The sequence below is a fragment of the Natator depressus genome, chromosome 2 (genome assembly GCF_965152275.1).
Source record: "Natator depressus isolate rNatDep1 chromosome 2, rNatDep2.hap1, whole genome shotgun sequence".
Taxonomy (NCBI): Eukaryota; Metazoa; Chordata; order Testudines; family Cheloniidae; genus Natator; species Natator depressus.
In genome coordinates, this window is record NC_134235.1 from 181,468,325 (window position 1) to 181,489,101 (window position 20,777).

At 44.2% G+C, this 20,777-nt stretch overlaps 1 protein-coding gene across 2 annotated transcripts in view; it reads right to left on the bottom strand.

Annotated features, from left to right (window-relative positions):
* FBXL2 (F-box and leucine rich repeat protein 2) overlaps positions 1 to 20,777 on the bottom strand; it is a 128,696-nt gene that overhangs the window by 8,307 nt on the left and 99,612 nt on the right. For both annotated transcript variants that reach the window (XM_074945489.1, XM_074945488.1), the window contains 3 exons: positions 13,056 to 13,116; positions 9,291 to 9,335; positions 8,484 to 8,540 (listed from right to left, as the gene is read on the bottom strand). In XM_074945489.1, the coding sequence (XP_074801590.1) occupies positions 8,484 to 8,540; positions 9,291 to 9,335; positions 13,056 to 13,116 (163 nt within the window). The remainder of the gene's footprint in view (positions 1 to 8,483; positions 8,541 to 9,290; positions 9,336 to 13,055; positions 13,117 to 20,777) is intronic.

Sequence of the window (20,777 nt, forward strand, 5' to 3'; positions counted from 1 at the left end):
CTCTCAGCCTTCTTGGAAATCGGGGCTAGAGAGGCAGGCGTTAGCCACAAGGCGCTGGAGATGTTGGCTACTCCTTGGTGAAGGGGTAAAGCCACACAGCCAGGCACCGAGGGGGACAGTACATTAAAGAGGGAATCAGACGAGCCCTCCATCTCCTTGGCCTGCAGCTGGAGGCTTGACACCACCCGCTTTAGCAGGTCTTGATGCGCCCTGAAGTCTTCCTGTGGAGCAGAGGGCAGCGGTAATGTGATGGTGTCATCCAGTGCAGGAGAGGAGGCCGGCACAGGGTTGTGGGCCTCAGCCGGTGCCGGGGGATCAACCCCCACGTCGGAGTCCAGGCGCGGAGCCAGCAACTCATGACCTGTCCACTTGTCGCTCTGCCTAGATAGCAAGGCCAACGGGGCCTCGGACGCCCTTGGGTTCCTGCCTGGGTGGGCATCGACGGCCACGGTGCCCATTGACACCATTGTCCCTGCCATGGGGCTCCTTGCCACTGTCCATGCTGCGGGCACGGTGGCGCTATCCGCGCCGGTTGAGCGGTATGGCCCAGTGAGGGGCAGCTGGGTGCCGAGGCGGAGGTCACCACCGACCGAACAGTACCATAGGAGCGGCAGTGCCTACGATGCTGTCTTCCATGGGACAGGGACCTCGACGTCAAGGACTGGTACCCGCCGGAAGTACTGTCCCAAGACTCGCTTTGGCGCCTGGAGCTGCGATGCCAGTGACGTGCGGCAGGAGCCCCGTGTGCGACGCCTGACAGAGCGGGAGATCAAGCGGGAGCGTTTACGCTGGTCACGCTGAGACCGGCTACGATAGCTGCATCGTGAAGAGGAGCGCCTTCGACACCTATCTCAGTGCCTGCATCCGCTGCTGCATAGCGTGGAGGGACCCGGGGACTCCTGCCTGGATGGAACCCTGGTTGGCATCGAGGGTAGTGGACGTGAGCTGCGCGTGGACCAGTTGCTGCATACTGAACAAGACAGAGAGTGGTCTTCAGAGTGAGAGCTGCGCTGTGCTGGGGAGGCCTGTCGAGCGCCCAGCAGTGGTTTGCCTCGGGACCAGGGGCCTGCCACCAGCAGTGCCCCAGGCACCAGCAGGCTCAGAATGTCTCGTATGGCCTGTAGAGCCTCCAGCGTCTACGGCATCCTGACCGCGGGAGAGGCGTGTGTCGGCGCTGCCGGGCTACTCCGCTCGGCACAAGTCAGAGATTTCGAGCCTGGGGGCTGGGGGGGGACAGGGACAGACCGAGGGCTGCCCAACCTGGGACCAGCCTCTTCCCCCTTCCTTCTCTTGGCGCCGCTGCGAAGTCTAGCTCTTCGTTTCTTGGAAGGGGAACGGTGCCGACTGGTGGAGAGGGCTTCGCTGCGCACCGACCATGTGGTGCCGGTGTCGAGTCCGCACAGCGTACCGGAGTTGGAGTGAGTGCTGATTCCATGAGGAGAGCGAGAAGCCTGATGTCTCTCTCTGTCTTAGTGCGCAGCTTGAAAGATCTGCAGATCTTACAGCATTCACTCACGTGAGTTTCGCCCAAGCAGTGAATCACTCCTTGGCATGGAACAGCGATAGGAGTCGTCTGCCTTGAAGCTAAGAACGGAGAAACTACTTTCCACGAGTTACTAACAACTAGCTAAAGGTACCACTAAGATCAACTGGAAAGGCTGCAGCAATGCTGGAGCAAGACGTGCCTTCACTGGCAGCAAGAAGAAACTGAGGGTGGGGGGACCTCACGGCTCCCCTTATAGCGTGATATAGAGGTGCCACTCCAGGGGTTGCAGCGGTGCTCCCCCCCCCCATGGGTACTGCTAAGGGAAAAACTTCTGGCACCGGTGCACATGGCGCGCGTGCACACCTACTGTGGTATACACATGAGCAAGCATTCAAAGAACTACTGCTCTTTTGGGAGAGTTTTCTCCTCAGCCTTTTGTTTTAGCTTTTATTTACTTATAAAACTATAGTTTTTTCACCTAGGACTTACTGACACAGGCCTTATACTGAAGGTGGTAAGAGTAGGTTTAAGAATTGTATTTCAAGCATTCAAAGCACTGGCATTCCCTTAAAAGATGCCAGCTTGCATATGTTTACCTCTCACGTTTGAAGAGAATGGAAAAAGCCTCAAGTCCCCCACTCCAGAAAACCATTTCAAGCTGAGCTGGTTCCTGCCTCTTTCAGAGGATTCATGACCTTCACAGAAGCATTGTCAGGATAACAAGACACCCTTGAATTTTCACTGCAGATACTTTGAGGCCATTGTCAGCTACCTATAAAACAAATGCTCTGCACTGTCATCACCTCTGCAGAAAGTCTTGATGTGTTGAGTTGATTCCATCTTTCACTCTGAGCTCTGACCCAGCTCAGCACCATGAATTGTCCATAGACTACCAGCTATCTGCTCTGTGTGCCTTTTTCCTTGTCTAGAGAGAGCTTCTGTCAGAGCAACTCTGGTGTGGAGACCCTTGGCAGTGAATGGAAAGTGGGTACACTTTCAAAATCCTCACCAAAGGCAAACAGCAGCTCTTAACAGTCCTTTAGATCCAGCCACCTCCCACTGAAAGTTCAGATCCAACAATTGGGAGAGCTATGAGCTACCTGTATCCTTACCTCAGCCTGCAGCATGTTAGACCTTTTACTCCAGCAGGACAACAAATTTTGAGGACTACTAGTCTGGCACTAGCTGGATAAAAATGTATTTAAAAAATAAAAATAAGGTTATTTTAAAATAAACCTATTAAAAATCCACTTTGAAATGACAACCTATTGTAAGCACTAAATTTACTATAATCTTAAAATCATTTAAATTAAATAAAAAAAATAATATTAAGCAGTATGTTTTCTGCCAAGATTTAAAGAAAGTCAAACCACTGAACTGGGGGAAATCTCTGGCTAAGCACCTGGAACCAGAGTTTATTAAAGTGCTAGTCAACTTTTGACAGCAATTAGTCTCTTCTGCGGATACAGAGAGTATATTTGCTTCATTTCAGTTTATTCAACAAGTTCAGTTCAAGGTCTAGTTCATTCAAAGTTAAGAAACCAACTGAGAGCTGAAAAAGCAGAACAGCTTGTTTTCCTCTTCTAATCAATGAATAAAAATTAGGTGTGAAAGAATGAGATCTATCAGTTCTAAAATCTGAAGGACATAATGAATTGAACTGCTTGTTTCCAGTTACTAATACAGATATTTTCTTTGTTTAATAAATCAGTTTTAAATGGAAAACATGTTTTGATAAACTGATTTTCTTACGTATTCAGCGCTTTTAAGGTAGTTTTATTTATTAAAAAAATTAAATGGTGTATTTTAACTGAATTTGAATTTCCATCCAAATAGAGCTTGACAAGGTGGGTGAAGTAATATCTTTCTTTCATTGTGGCTTGAAAACTTGTCTCTCTCACCAACAGAAGTTGGTCCACTGAAAGATATTACCTCAACCACACCTTGTCTCTCTAATATCCTTGAACCAACACGGCTACAACTACACTGCATACACCATCTAGTAAATAAGAAATGCACCAATCATCATTTTCTGTAAAAATTAAGAATCTGAATAAAGGTAAATTAAGCTATATAATTGCTTAAATAAAGGCGTATAGATAAATTGTATCCTCCTGATTAACAAAAAGTACCTAATTTAGTGTGAAGTTTATAGTTGCATACATATTTTAATGGTTACCAACCTTTATTGGTAATGAACCTTTGCTTAGCAAAATAACTTTAAAAAGTACAACTACAAATCACAATTAAAATAAATTAAAGTTGCTTATTTAAATCATGATTTACAGTGATAATTTGAAACTTTTTGATTTAAATCAGTGGTTCTCAAACTGATTTGATTGTTCCCCCCTTCTTTGTGTCTGAGTAGTTTAGGCTCCCCACCACCACACAAGTACATAGACCGTTTTAAAAAAAATTCAACATGCAGCTCTCACTAAATATTAAAAACAGTAAGGCATTGATTCAAACAGAGCCACCGATCCACTGTAATAAGAGCAAAAGCAACACTGTGATTGTGGTCAATACTTACAATTAAATGTGCACACTGCGTCATAGCAAATAAGGACCTGATATGTCTGGAAGAATCAGCTTTGCTAGTTATTCACTGCTGTGGGTAAAATGTGCAAAATATGTTTTTTCCCCACCTAAAGCTTCTTGTCCCCTGCCCCTCAGTTTGACCACCTCTGATTTAAATCAATCCGTCCTGCTGTGGCAAACCCTTATGTACTTGCTTTGGTTTATGAGGGATTCTTGGCCATTAACAGGCAGACACTAGCCTGTATATCAGGGGTGGGCAAACTTTTTGGCCTGAGGGCCACATCGGGGTTCTGAAACTATATGGAGAGTAGTACACTGTAAGTAGCACATTCCTACAGGGAACAATTTAATACACTACACCTGGGTAGGGAAGGCTGTATCTCCCCAAACAGCCTGGCCCCTGGCCCCATCCATCCCCTCCCACTTCTCACCCCCTGACTGCCTCCCCTGAGAACCCCTGACCCATCCAACCCCCACTGCTTCTTGTCCCCTGACCGCCCCCTCCCAGGACCACTGCCCCCTGAGAGCCCACCTCCTATCCAACCCCTCCTGGTCCCTGAGTGCCCTATCCCCACCCCCGCCCCCTGACAGGCCCCCCCGGATTCCCATGCCTATCCAACCCCCCTCTCCCCTGACTGCCCCCCTCCCCAAACCTCCCCCCCTTGCTCCCTGTCCCCTGACTGTCCCCTGGGACTCCCTGCCCCTTATCCAATCCCCCCACTCCTCACCCCCTTACCATGCTGCTCAGAGCACCAGGACTGGCAGCTGTTAAGTAGTACACCATAAGTAGCACATTCCTACAGAGAACAATTTAATACACTACACCTGGCTTCTCTCGCAGCCCTGCTGCCCAGAGCCCTGGCAGCATGGTGAGCTGAGGCTGCAGGGGAAGGACCAGGAGCTAGCCTTCCCAGCTGGGAGCTCAAGGGCCGGGCAGGACAGTCCGGCCCACGGGCCGTAGTTTGCCCACCTCCGGTGTGAGTAGCATCCTCCTCATCTGTTCTTCCTTTGCAACTTTGAGTAAAGGGGAAAAACAGAAACCAGAAAGAGAGGGAGGACTCAGAACTCTCCAGCTCTAGAACTTTCACTGAATCAGTCTGATGGAGCAAAGGGGGATTTCATCCACTTCTCCAGAGGAACCATCTCAGCATTTCCTCTTCAATTCCAGCTGCTTTGTGTTGTATTTTCATTTTCTTCACCCAACAGGGTGCAGCATTATTGATGTGTTTTGTATTAGCACATCATGTAATATATGCATATATTATTATTTTTTAAAAGTCACAAAATGAAAGTGCTTACTCCTGTCAACTCTCTCTTATCTTAAGGTCTGTGTTTACATTCTTATCTCCGGTTCAGTCTTTGGATGTTTTGGATCTCATGTTTGCCTTCTCTCTGTATATACTTGTATACATATCCTCCTGAGCACTTATTTGGCTGGCAACCTGGAAATTATCAGGCATCTAAGGGTTAAAAGCATGGGGGTTTGTGTCCCCCACCGCAAAGTCTATTTATAACAGACCTGTGGTTTCAAGGAAGGAGGGATGGTTATATGAAGACAAATGTGACCTTTTGGCTATTGCAACAGTCTACTGGCTAATTAAGAGAGTTTCACATCCTATGAAATAAGCAGCTTATAAAATTCAGGTTTCCTGAGAGATTGTACTCCAGTGACTTGAAACTGAATAAGACAAACAGGATAGACAGCTAAATTCATAGAATTTATGGGGCAAACATACAATAAATTGGTTAGTCTCTAAGGTGCCACAAGTACTCCTTTTCTTTTTGCAAATACAGACTAACACGGCTGCTACTCTGATACCTAATGTAATATTCTGTATTAAAGCACAAGATACTTCAGACTTGATAAATCTGGTGGACATAGTTAACAAGGTAGAAAGTGTCAGGTTTACAGTTTTAAAATCTTAGAATAAAGAGGGCTGGTCAACATTTTGGTTTGCTATTTAGAAATAAATGCTATGTACCAATTAAATTAAGACAAAATTTGTTGAGCTAGCTGAACAATGAATTATTAACAAACAGTATAAACAAAATAACTGATGAGATATTATTTTTCTGCTGATGGAATATCCATAGGCCAATTACAATTTCTCTAGTGTATTTATTTGTTTAAAAAAATCACATAAAACTGTCAAATGCTTCTGAACTTCTACGAATTGATTAGATAAAGTATTGGAGTGTTTGAATTCTGCCAAGTAAGTGTGTGTCTCTGTTCCCTGATTTGCTCTGTAAGGAAACACTTCCAATATAAATACTGGTGAATTTAAAATTTGATTTCTGCAACTTTGAAATGCACTTTGTAAATATTTGTGCCACTAACGCTCAATTGGATAAATGTTCACAGAAAGCAATCACAAAGAGTTCACAGCATAGCTAAAGTGAATTAATTTAAAACTTTAAATTAAGATTAGTGAGCTTCCCCCCACTCCCAATTCACCTGATGGTGTTCGTTACACAATCTGCCTGAACATTTTGTAATGTTCTCTGCTACACACAGGATAGCATTGGGCAGGAAATTGAATTTTTATTACTAAACAATCACAGAATACATGCCTTCTGTATTATAAAGATGCCAAAATATATATTAACATTGTACCGGTTCTCAGCCAATGGACTGTGACCTCCAAGTAGGTCAGCAGCGGTTGTCTGAGACACAGGATATCACAATCCTATTACCTGTGAAGTAGATTGTTAAAGGAGGAATAACATCCAGAAACCATGACTGCTAATTCCTATGACATCTCCTTTGAAGTACTGGGAGAGGCACAAAAAATTCCTGTATGTACCTAAGGAGGACTGGTTATAAATGGGATTATGATATAAAAAAGAATACAATGCTGTGATTTCTATAGTAATTACTCCTCTCCATTCATTTTGATCCCTAAACTGCGTTTAATTTCTAAACTTCCTTTTCCATTTCAAGTAAGTGATGCTATAGCATATCGTTCCCAGCCACAGGGACAGATGGCTTTATCAAGAGTTCTTTATAAAATGCTATCTCTAGTCATACCAAATAGATAATTTGATACAGTCTAAGTAAGGTTACAATGAGACAATCAAATGGAACAATAATTCTTTAAAAAGTAGATTCCCTCTACTGAATGTGATTTCTAAATTACAATATATGTTCAAGTCCACTATTTAATAGGAAGCCAATGAATATTTTGGATTGACTGACCCAGATTTGTGCAGTTTAAAATATATTTGGATATAAATGATCCTATAAAGATTCAGAGATTGGACTGAAGCCATTTTCAATACCGTGGCACACAAAGGCAAAATATTCTTATAAAGGCTCACATGTAAACAGTTCCTTGTCTGATTGGTAGACTACTTAATTCACTGAACTAAAGCGTACAGTGTGTGGAATTATGACCTAGGAATGGGACTGAATGATTAATCTGCATATAGTAGTAAATTCGGTTCCTTTTTAAAGCCAAATCTCTTCCTGAGCCTGCTGCTGCCTTAGTAACACACTTCCTCGAGCTGAGGGTGCGGAGGAAGTCAATGACATGGCCACGCAATTAACGAAGAAGTAAACATTTCCTTAATCCCTCCTAAGCATAGATTATAAAGTATATCTCTTTTCTTCAGGTAGATTTAAGGCAGTATATCATAGTGAACAGTGACCTGCCACACATGAAATACAACACCCTTCCTTATGCCAAATGGTAGTGTGACAGTTGGCTCCAAATGACTAGGCCTAAATTTTCAAAACCCACTAGTGATTTGGGGTACCTCAATTTCAAAGTGGCCAATCTGAGTCACTTTAAGTGACCTGATTTTCAGAAAATGAGCACCCACCCTATGAAAATCAGATCCAATAAAATATCTCAAGTTGGATTCTTTAAAAATGAGGTACCCAAAATCCCTAGTCACTTTTGAAAATGTAGGCAACAAAAACTGACATTAGATACTATAAACCCACTGCTGCGAAAATCACACACGACTGTTTACAGGATTGGGCCATATCTGTATACACTTTTGCTAAGCAATTATCCTTTTTTTAATTAATCATTTGATCTGTTTCAAAATATACTGTATATTAAAATTTCATGATTTCCTAGAAAAATCTTTAGAGGTAAAATATGTAAGAGAGCATCTTTAAATATTTTTAAACTGTCTCATGTAGCTTTTTATTCTGACTAATTGCTCACAAGTAAAGGACGGTTACAGGTTCCTTATAACATTTAAGCCTTTTTTCTGATTATGTTGGGATTCATGGGTTGCTTTGAGACAACCTACTTACAGTACTTGATGCCATATTTAAAACAGTTTTAGAAATAAGCTTCATATAAAACATATTTTGTAAAAAAGTATAAATTGTACAGTGTTGCAACACAACAAAAAACTAGTAGCTACAGGCTGAGAGCTAATCCTTATTTTGTATGTTTTTTTAAAAATATTTCATTAATAGATACATTATAAGAGTTAAACTCACCAATGCTTGCAGTTTAGGACAGTGAACGGAAAGTTGTATCAATGTGTTATCGGTTATCTAGAGAAGAAACAAAACAATTGGCTACATAAATGCAAAGTTATAGACTGGCTTATACATAATAATAGAGCTGACTAGCTGAAAAAAATCCACTTTGTTCAAGTAGCTTAACATGTACACTGGGGTTTAATTTTATTCCATTCATACCCTTCTGATCTATAAACCCATAAAGAGGATAAAAAATAAAGTCTTCCCCTTTTCCCAAATTTTATCTGAACAGATGGATGAAGAGCTTAAAACATGGTAGCTTTCAGAAAAACTGTCACTTCATGCTGAATTGAACTGAGTCTACCACCAAGCTATTTGGATAGATTTAGTTACCTTGCCAATTGTCAGAGAAGACGTGAGATGAAAAAAAACCCGCCACCCTTTTCCCAAAAGAGTGATTTTTGTAGACCTTCTTAAAGGTCCAGTACACTCTGCCACGTTTTGTTCCTTTGCTCATTTTTATCATTTGATACCATAAACAACAGGTTTGTAACCCAATCCCTACATCAAAGTTAGGCATTTCTCTCTGCCAGATGAAGGTTCTGAAATAAACTGGTTTATTAGACACTTCTCTGGGAAATGGATAAATGTTTGTAATCACCTTTTTTTGAATTCCCCTTTATACAGACCTCCCAATAATTATCTGCATTTACTATCAGAAACAAAAAACAAAAAAATCCACAAAGCACTGATGTTCTGAATGGCATTACAGTTTCTTATAATGGACTTATGATGAATACTCCTTGTAAAACTGATTCTCACCAGAATGCACTCTTCTAAGTCCATCTTTTCCAGTTCATGGCAATTCTAAAAAATTAAAATAAAACAAAAAAATACCACAAGTAAGAGGAAGGGTGGCAGTTTGATCTTGAATTCTAACAGATAGTCCTAACTGCATCACCATTAATACTGGGGCACAGACAAAGGGAGAAAGAACATTTGATTATTACAGTGTTTCAGGTATCCATGCATGCTTTTGCCATTATAAAAATGGTTACATACCTATTCGGTAATTGTTGTTCTTTAAGATGCACTGCAGATGTCCATACCACTTTAGGCACAACTTGTTAGGGCAGCACATGTGACCTCTGCACGCTTGTGCTGCTAGCTGAAAGTATAACAATATGGAGCTGCTCTGACTCCTCCCTCAGTTCCTTCACACTGGAAGCAAGTATTTGCTGTACCTCCGATGTACAAGGGAAGGAGGAAAGGTCGTGGAATGAACACATGAACAATAGTTCTCAAAGAACAATAGTTACTGAACAAGTACGGAACCGTGTTTTCTTCTTTGCGTGATTGCACATGTCCATTTCACTTTAGGTGGCTAATAGCAGTCTGATGGAGGAGCGTATCAGAGTCTACTTAAACAAGGACTGCAGCACCCACTCTCCCAAACTTAGCATTGTACCTAGAGGCCTGGGAGACAGCATACTGAGCAACGAACATATGAGCAGATGACCAAGAGACAGTCTTGCAAATGTCACTGATGGGAACATGACCCAGGAAAGCAGCCAAAGCTGCTTGACCTCTTGTAGAGCGTGCTAAAACACTTTGAGGTCATGGACCATTGGCAATATCATTACACGGATGTGGGAGGGAGGAGATCCAGGAAGAGATCTTCTGTGATGTAACGGGCTATCCTTTCACCCTATCAGCAGAGGCAGCTAATAACTGCAGTGTCCTAAACTCTTTAGTCCTGTCCAGGCAGGAAGCCACAGCTCTGCAAACATCTAAGTATGGAGCTTTTCCTCAACTTTGCGTGAGTGAGGTTTGGAGGGAAAAAGCTGATAAGTAAAGTCTGATGCATATGAAAATCCAAAAGCACTTGAGAGAGAAATTTAGGGTGTTGATGCAAACCAACTTTGTCCTTGTAAAATAATATCTAAGGAAGGTCAGCCATCAAAGCCTAAAGTTCTCCTGGCCAAAGTAATAGCTACCTGGCATGCTACATTCATCAAGAGGTGAAACAATGAGCATGTAGCAATAGGTTCAAAGGGGGCCCCATTAAAACTGACAGAACCAAATTTAGCTCCCAGAATGGAGTTGGGTCTCAAATACATGGGAAAAGCCTACCCAAACCTTTCAAGAACTTTACAGTTATAGGGTTGAAGAAAACAGCATTCCACTATCCTATAGATGAAAGGGTTAAGATAGCAGCCGGATTAACCCGCAAGGCACTGACAGAAAGACATTTCTCCTTTATGTGAAGCAGGTAGTGAAGAATAAACTGAATGGGAACCCATAAATGAAAGGTATCTTTCTGCTGGGACCACACAGAAAACATCTTCCATTTTATGAAGTGTACCTAGTGGAGGGCTTTCCGCTATCAAAAGAATATTTCACATTGCAATAGAACAAGTAGACTCCTGAGTAGTTAACCACTGAACATAACCAATCAGGTTCAGGCTAAGAGGGTTGGGATGCAGTTTGGCCATGGTTCTGGGACACTATGTCTGGGACCCGAGGAAGGATTATGGCAAGGGTGGCCAACCTGTGGCTCCGGGGCCACATGCAGCTCTTCAAAAGTTAATATGCAGCTCCTTATATAGGCACCTACTCTGGGGGTGGAGCTACAGGTGTGCTCACTGCTCAACCCCTGCCTCTGCCCCCACTTCACCCCTTCTTGCCCCATCCCCTGAGCCTGCAGTGCCCTCGCTCCTCCCTCTCCTCACCAAAGCCTCCTGCCCCCCACAAAACAGCTGATCAGGAGGTGCGGGGAGGGCGGGGGAGGCACTGATCAGCGGGACTGCCGGTGGGCGGGAAGTGCTGGGAGTGGGGGGCAGGAGCTGATGGGGGGGCTGCCGATGTATTACTGTGGCTCTTTGGCAATGTACACTGGTAAATTCTGGCTCCTTCTCAGGCTCAGGTTGGCCATCCCTGGATTATGGGATTTCAAACTGAAAGGTTTAACAGGTCTGAAAACCAATGCTATCAAGGCCAGGCTGCTGCTATCAAAATTAAACAGCATGATCTTGCCTGAGTTTGCCCACCACTCTCAGCACCACAGGGACTTGGGGGTGTGGGAGGGAAGCCAGGGACTTGGGGGTGTGGGAGGGAAGCATTAAAAAGTTTCCCCTTTCAGGATAGTAGAAAGGCATCTAATACACACCCTGAACCAACACTCATCCTGAAACAGAACTGGTGACATTTCCTGTTCTGTCAGGTAATAACCATGTCCATTTCTGGCATTCCCCACATCTGAAAAATGGACTCTGCTATGTCAGGTCTGAGGGGACCATTTGTAATCTCTTCTGAACAATCTCCTGAAATGGTGCACTAGACAGTTCTGAGACCCAGGAAGGTGAGCTGTTTTGAGCAAAATTGTGTTCTTGATGCAAAAAGACCAGAGGTTCATTGCTTCTTGGCAAAAGAGGTCTGATCTGGTACCTACATGCTTGTTAAGGCAGAACATAGCAGCAGTGTTGTCTGAGTACTTGTATGGAACAAGCCACAATGTGGGAAAGAAAAGGAGAAAAATGCATCCGATGAAGTGAGCTGTAGCTCACGAAAGCTTATGCTCAAATAAATTTGTTAGTCTTTAAGGTGCCACAAGTACTCCTTTTCTTTTTGCGAATACAGACTAACACAGCTGCTACTCTGAAATGTGGGAAAGAAATACTTAACAGGCCCCAAAATTACTGCAATAAAATCAAATAACCCAGAGACAACATAAATACAACAAGAACTAACTGACCTCCCCATATAGATCACATAGCACTATTATCCAGCCCTACCAAACCCTGCACATGCTAACAAATTCGGGATGTTACAGCCCTGATAAGGAAGCATGTTCCAAAGGTCTAGAGAGTACCCTCCCAGCTGCCCCCTATGTCCATGGAACTAAAATAGCTCTTGTTCATATCAAATGTTTGTTACACGACTCCTATTTAAATAAAACCATTTTTGTGCTTCGTTATATTTAAAAATAAACCTTACAAATGTTATAAAAGAGTGAAACAAAAATTAGATCCATTAAAACAGAAACCTTTTTCCTTTAAATATTCAGTTCCATCCAGTCCCTAAATCAACACAGTAAGTCTGCATCTAACTTTAAGCGCTATAGAGGTGTCACTGAAGTCAATAGGCATGAGTTAAGGCTTAATTGAAAATATTATCTAGATATATTTTGCAGCAATAACTGACACACAGAACAATCTGCTATAAGGAGACTTTCTGTACTTAGGAAGCCTGCTTGCATTATATTTTATAGCTTTTGGCTTTAAAATTATTGTTCTATGTATGAAAAATACAGGTGACTACATTTAAATGCATTTTTAGAAAAAAATTAGAAGAGCAGGGGCGGGGAAGGGAGAAAGCCACTCTAAAAAATATTCCAAGCTCCAGTTATTTGTAATTACGTTCCAGAAATAAAATCAATTCTTTTGGTTCTTTTCTGGCCACCTCCTGTAAGGAGCCTCCCTTCTACTCTACTTTCTTCTCATCCTCCCCAGCATGACTGGATAAATTCAGATATGTACAGTAGCAGTGAAAATTAGGTAAACTGTACATTTTTAAAATAATCCTTACCCGTGCTAAAAGTGTAAAACCTGCATCCGTCAGGTGGGAACATCTTGCAGCTTCCAAAATCCTGAAAAAAATAATTGTTTTCAACATAAAAATATTACTGATACAGTAATGAAAAGCAATTATTTCTTTTTATTTCAATATATTGTCAATATATTGTAACATAAAACTGATTTAGAACCAAAGTCATAAGTCCATTTTCATAGCATTTTGCAATTTTAAAAAAGGCAGGACTAATTTTTGATTGAGCTAATCAGAAAGATGTTCAGGCTACATAGCACAATTAAATTATGTACAATTAAAAATTATACTTATGGACATTTGTAAAGAAAAAAATTTACAGTGAATTCTTGCACTTCTAAGGCTATGTATATACTTATTGTAATTCTAAAACTGTATTTGGAAAAATACCATTTTCACTGCATATCTTATTCCCGATACACAAAGAAATAAATGCGTTAGACAGTTTGTTGAGTTTGTATATTGTGGAAGAGTACAGAAAGAGTACAGGGAGGAATTTAGGAAAGTGCAGGTCAAGCCTTCACAATGTGCCTCCAATGTTCTATTTATTGTCAAGTTCTTACATTAAGCATTTTGGCTTCAGGTATCAAAAAGCAAGGAGACAAATAGCTGTCAAAGCCAAAACATAAAGCCAAACCTACCTGATTCAATCTTCCAGAAGCAGATATAGAAATATATTGGGAAAAAAACTCATTACCTGAGAAGCAGTCCCTTAGGAGAGGTGTGAGTGAAGTAAGATAAGAGAAAAAAGGAAACTATGACAAACAATACCAGTACGTATAGTTTTCATTGTAGTACTTCCGCTCTTCCCTTGTTCAAGTTTACACTAAGCAGGTGGTAGTGAGTAGCGAGACTAACAAGGAGAGAATGTCACAGAGTAACCACGTGCACAAACTCTCCCATTCAACACAACAGCCATTTCCTTTATGTTTGACACACACAAATTCATAAAGGAGAGATAAAGGAAATAGACTAGGAGACTGCTGATTTAGATTTCTCAGTATAAACTAGCATAGGTATCAAAGCTTAGAGGTAGGCTACCAAATATGCCTTTCTACCATAATGCATTACACATCTAGTTTTCAAAGTGCTAACCATAAAGCACTATTCAGAAATGCCTCAAAATCTCATCTCCCTCTCAGTGGGGTCACTGAGTAAATACTCTCTTAGTACAGAAACCCTCTTCTGTCAATAGGGTTATATTGAACATCCATATGACCTTCATAGGCTTCTCAGGCCCACATTCTTCTTCAAGTGATGGTCCTTACATGGATTCCAAACATGGGTGTGCAGTTTTTGTAGTAGTTTGCGTTGACCTGCACATCAGTGTGGGTCATCCACATGCTCGCATCTGAGGCGATCAGAGGCCGTGAAGGTTGACACCGCTCCAGTTCCCTCTTATCGTCGCATGGCCAGAGTCAGAATCCCTGTTCCTCAGTGCTCCTAGCCTTGCTAAAAGAGATGCTTGGCTGTTTTTCCAGTAGATAGAGTTGTATATAGTTGTTTATAGTGTAGATATTATTGTTTAGATTCCTAGTTGATTACTATCCTCATTGGACCCTTCCCCCATCAGGGAGATCCTCCCTCCAGGGATTATGCCCTGGCAACCAGCTTCAAAAACTGTGCTTCTTGACTGCATTCCTTCTCTGTGAGTGACAAGCACCAACCGTGCCTCTACTGCCTCAGCAAAGCTCACGTCATCACCTGCTGCTCCATCTGCCGCTCATTTCTGCTCAGAATGAGAGAAGTGAGAGAACTTCGCCTTCATAGGTTTCTAATGGAGGAGCTTATGTGCGCACGTGCGCAGTCAGATCCAGACTGGCAGATCTGCCGGAATGACTCCCATCACCACCAATGAGTGCCCCTCCATCTTTGTCCAAGGCACCAAACCCAGGGGTACCGCCGCAGCAGCCCACTGTGAGCTTAAGAAACATGGACATGGGCGTAAAGTTGGCTCCCCAACAGGGACTGCCCCTAACCATAGTGTTGCCTTCCTGAGCCATGAAGGCATGGCAACACTTCCTGGAGCAGTTGGGTCGGGTGAGAAGTCATGCACCGACCCAACTGCTCCAGCTCCCAAGAAACCCCAGACGGAGCATAAGTTGAAGTACCGATCCGATCCGCTGGTGTCGCCTCCGGCCCTGGTCACTGGTCCGGCTCCCTCATCACTTCTGGTACCATTGATGATGCCAGGCCCCTCCAGGCCACCATGCATAGGTCCCTGCACACCTGGAACCACTGATGCCTACTGCGGAGCTGTTGCTCCCATATGTTCCCAGGTTCCCCGCTACTGTCTGGTCCCCCAGCCACCACCGAGCTCCCTTCTCTGGTGGATGAACCCTTCCTTCTTTTCCCAGCACGATGCATATCTTCCACCCACCCTGCACCGGCGGCTCTGCCCCTATTGGACCCGTCCTCCAACTCAGAGGACTTTTCAGAGCTGGATTCCCTCATTCTCACCTGCACATATCCCAGGCACCGATCATCCTATCTACTGGTGTATGACCTTACTTCCAACACATGGCTCCACTATCCCTGGTGCCTGCCAATGCCTGGCAACCTGTACACTTGGCCTCACTGGCCTTCTTGGGACTGTTACCAGGACTGTGGACTACCACTGGTAGCCTCTTACCAACCTTCCCCGGCCACACACCAGGCCTTTCTCAGTTGACAACAAACCAGAGGATGCTACAGTACAGCCGGTACTATCCGTACCACCAGTCCCACTGTAGCCTCATTGTCACCAGATGAGGCACTAATTCTGCCTTCCCTCTCCCCGCTGGATGACCATAAACAATACCACAACCTGCTTCAGCAGCTCTTGGCCTCCTAGTGGAGGAAGATCAGGACACATTAAACCAGGTCCAGAATATCCTGAAACTGCCGGGACCCTCCCGCACTGCCCTCCACATCCATGAAGCCATGCTGCAACCAGCACAGTTGGTCTGGCATACACTGGTATACACCCTACTCCTTTAAGCAGCAGAGTGATGCTACTTCGTCCCATCGAAAGGAACAGACTTCCTTTTCACTCCCCCACCCCCAACTCACTGGCGGTTCACGTGGCGATGGAATGCACTCACCAACACCACCTAAAGTCCACCCTTACACACACTCACGAAACCCCAGACAGAGCGGCGAAGAAGCTGGACCAGTTCTGCATCACCAATTACGAGGCCATGTTGGCAAAGTACAACTTTCTCACATACTCCAAACTTTCATAGTTTCAGGGTTTTCTTCTGCCAGACAAACAACATGAGTTCCAGACACTATTTGATGAGGGCAAACTGGTTACTAAGGTGAGCCTCCAGGCAGTGGGTGATGCTGCTGACATCACCTCACGCTCCCTGGTGACCGGAGTCATACTACAACGTGAATCCTTGCTCCAACTGTCCAGACCTCTCTTGAGGACCTCCCCTTCGATAACCAGAAACTTTTTAGTGACAGGACGGAAGAGTCCCTGCACTCACTCAAAGGCTCTCGCGCCACTCTGCAGTCACTTGGCATTTACACCCCAGCCTCTTCCCTCTCTACTTCCAAAGACAACAAGTGCTATCATGACATCAGCAGCATGCTCAATAGCCCCATTATTCTGCCACTATAACCTCTGCTCTCTCAACCCTCCTGCTATGTCAGTCTAAGCAACAATTTTGACACTCTCACCAAGATCCGTAAATGTCTCCCTACCCCTCCGTCTTGCCCTCTTTCCCCACAATTGGGGCAAGATCATCACAGACCACTGGGTACTGGACATCATTCACCAGGGGTACTCTATAGAATTCCTCTTTCTCATTGGAAGTTTCTCCACTTTACGGTTGGTCACTCCCACTATCAGTTCCATGACCTTCCCTTCGGTATCGCCACCAATCCATATGTATTCACAAAAGTCTTCACCATTGTCACAGCCCACATGCTATGCCTCCGCCACTCCGGGTTTCCCTGCCTAGACGACTGGCTCCTACTGGCAACGTCAGGCAACCACCTCCTCTGAGCTATCCAGACTCTTTGCGATATTTATTTATTTATTGGGGCATGCCTGGACACTCTGGTGGGCCAGGCTTTCCTCCTGGCAGATCGGTTTACCATCTTTACTTCTCTCATCACTTTATGCCACAAACCACACACCTGCATCCACGAATGCCTCTCCCTCTTCGATCACATGGCAGCCTGCACCTCTATAATTCCCTATGCCCACCTCCATATGCACTGCCTTCAATTATAGATCAGATCAATCTACAAACCGCAGACAGACCCCTTGGACAAGTCCGTCCCTCTCCTCTGTTTCATCCTGGCCTCCCTCACCTGGTAGACTGACTTGCCCAAGGTACTGATAGGCACCCTGTTACACCTCCTGCCTCCTGCACCACTCTAACTATGGACACCCCCTTACAGGTTGGGGTGCCCACCTGGATGCTCATACGGCCCAGGGCCTCTGGACACCAAGAGTGGCCAGGATGCATATCAACATCCTGGTTTTGCGAGCTGTCCATTTTGCCTGTCAGACATTCCTTCCCCTTATACAATCACATCACATTCAACTGCTATCCGACAACATGGTGGCAATTTTATATATCAACAAGCAAGGCAGTGCCAGATTGCCCCCTCTGTGTGTGGAGGCCATCCAACTCTGGAATGATGTATCAGATAAAATGTCATGATACAGGCCATGTACCTTCCAGGCGCCAGCAACTCCCTCGCGGACATGCTTGGCAGGTCATGCTCAGCCGGTCCTTCTATGCTAACCACGAGTGGGAACTACACAATCCCACACTATGCTCAGAATTCCACTGCTGGGGCACCTGGCATCGGGACCTGTTCGTGACCGACAAGAACCAAAACCTCCCCCTCTTTTGTTCCAGAGCAACACTTGGGATAGACTCACAGGGCGATGACTTTCTCCTGCCCCCCCAGTGAAGTCCACTATGCCTTTCTACCCATTCCCCTCCTGCACAAGATTCGATGGGAACAAGTGACGTTCATACAGATAGTCCTCTTTTGGCCTTGCCAACATTGGTTCATGGACCTCCTCCACCTCTCTGCTCATCACCGGATCCACCTCTGCCCTCACCCAGATCTCCTCATACAGACGCTAGGCCGACTCTGACATCGCAACCTGAGCCTGGTCCATCCCACGGTATTTGGATGGAGCTCGCAAGCAAACAGAGCATGCTCCACCCCAGTGCATGACATTCTCAAGCACAGCAGGAAGCCACCCACCAGCGTCCGCTATCAGGTGAAATAGAAGTGTTTCACCACCTGGGCACGCTGACAACATCAGCCACTAGACTCCATCTCCATTCCTATCCTCCTGAACTACCTTCTCCAACTTGAGATGTCGGGCCTATTTGGCTTCCAATACCCACCCTCCATTGCCTCTGCTATGGCCTACTTTGCTAGCCGGTAAGAGGGATACTGGAGCACCAGCAACCCACATGGCCTCTTATAGCCTCGGATGTGAGCATGCGGACGATGTGCTTGTGGGTTAATGGACACTACTAAAAAAACTGTTCCGGCTCCAGCACAGGGCACACACGCACACCCACGTTTGGAATCCAAATAGGGACCACACATCTCAAAGAAAGCTCCAGTTACAGTAAATAACCTCCTCTTCTGTAGTTTTGAGCAGCTCATCATAGGTGATTAGCAATCCTTAATGAAAGCCTGGATAGAGCAAACACATAACTGGTGCGAAAATTATTTAGAATGTCAAGCATAAGGGGAAACATGTTTTAGGATCACCCATGTGTTATCCCTTTCTTTGTTTGCATACCACTAATCTTTTTTCAATTCTAATTATGTGTGTTACCTCTGCCTCTCACCAACCCTGCAAACCTCTTCTCTAATGCTCCATAACATAAAAACATGCAAAGTGATGGGATATGCTTTAAAAAGAAAGAGCAATCACGCAACTTACTTGCTACACATCTGGTTGAAAAGCACTGAACACTGGTGCACGGGCAGCAGTGGGTGAGAAAGGAAAAGAATGGCAATTCCACCTTCAGATTTGTTGTCCCTGGATCTAATGACGGGGTGTGGAGAGGTGAGCTAACAGCTGTCCTACTGTGTCATTCAGCTAGGGAGCCATGATGCAGATTAGGTTGGGCAATAATACTGGGGCATACTGATCACAGACATTGCACTGATAAGCATGAGGGTGAGTGAGGTTCTGGTGTTGGTCTGTTTTGCTGATTGCACCAGATTTGATGCGGCGGTCTAGTGAAATCCTTTCTAGGCAGTGGCTGACATTTTCTCTGTTTATTTCTTTATACTGTGACTAGTTTTGGAGGGGGATGCAGGTGAGTGGCCATCTTAACTGGCAGTGGTGTACGACAGATACATAGATACTGGAACTGAGTTATGGTGCACTCTTGGTGAAGATCTGAGGACACTGTTTTTAGGAAACTACAATTACAGTTAAGTAATTTTCTCTTTCTTCCAAGGTAAGCATCCTCAGAATAGTGATACTCTTTGGAAACTACAGAGGTAAAGTGAGGTACCTCTGCTAAGGAAACCGAAAAAGAAAAACCAGGACAGACAGACACAGTGAGAGATTCCAAGCTATGTAAGACAAACCAGAGGGAGGAAAGAGTTGTAACTCAACTTGGAAATAGATATTATAGATGAAATTTTAATTCATTCATGACACCTGGTCTAATAGCACTGCATAGGGAGCAGCCATGACTGCCTTGTAAGAGTAGAACTATCACTGAAGGCTGCCTAATGTCACGTGTGTGTCAGAATGCATTTATGATTAATACAATTCTTGACTGAGATCATTCTAAATAATCCTTACACAGGTAAGGTTTAAGTAGTTGTGTGTTTCAAAGTGCTAACCATAAAGCACTACTCAGAAATGCCTCAGAATCTCATCTCCTTCCCAAGTCTACCCAGTGTAGGGTCACTGAGTAAATACTCTCTGTAATACAGGAACCCTCTTCTCTCAAAAGGGCTATATTGAACATCCATGAGCAATCCTTTATAGGCTTGTTAAGTCCATGTTCTGTGATCCTGAGCAGCTCATCATAGGTGGTTAACAACCGTTAATGAAAGGTCTAAGTGTGTGTGAGAGAGAGCACTATATGGCTACACCTGCCATTGTCATATGCAGTTGAACAGGAAACATAAACTATTCCCCCCTTTTCAGCTATAGTAGATCATTGAATGCTGATTTTACTCTATTAAGTACATAGGATATTTTCTACTTAGAAGTATGCAGAGTTGGTGATATTTGAACGGTTTTCTTCCCTTTCTCCTCAAGAGAGGGTGCATGCATTGCCAAAGCACCTTTTTGATTCATTGGATTCCTTACTCTTTCCTAAAGTAGAGAGAGAAATAGATGCTAAGAGCGTGAATAAGAAGCAAGGCACTGGCAATCATGATCTGAGTTTAACCACCATAGTACATTTTTGTTCCCAGCCTCTTGAGGTGGTCCCAGCAACTAGATTAATTGCAAACAGAGAGAGGAGTTGGAAAGAGCTGAGATCCAGGACATCCTGGCACACAGGCATCAAGGGGATTTAATGTGCCTCCCCACCAAGACATATGACTCTATCTCTGCTTCCAAGATGCTTCAATGCCTCAGTCTCTGAACTGGAGTTAAACATCACCAGGGCCCTTCAGCTCATCATAGCTCTGCTTTGATGTACCAGTCTTATATGCAGTCACACTCAACTCTGCTCTCCTTGAGAATTTCTTCCATCAGAC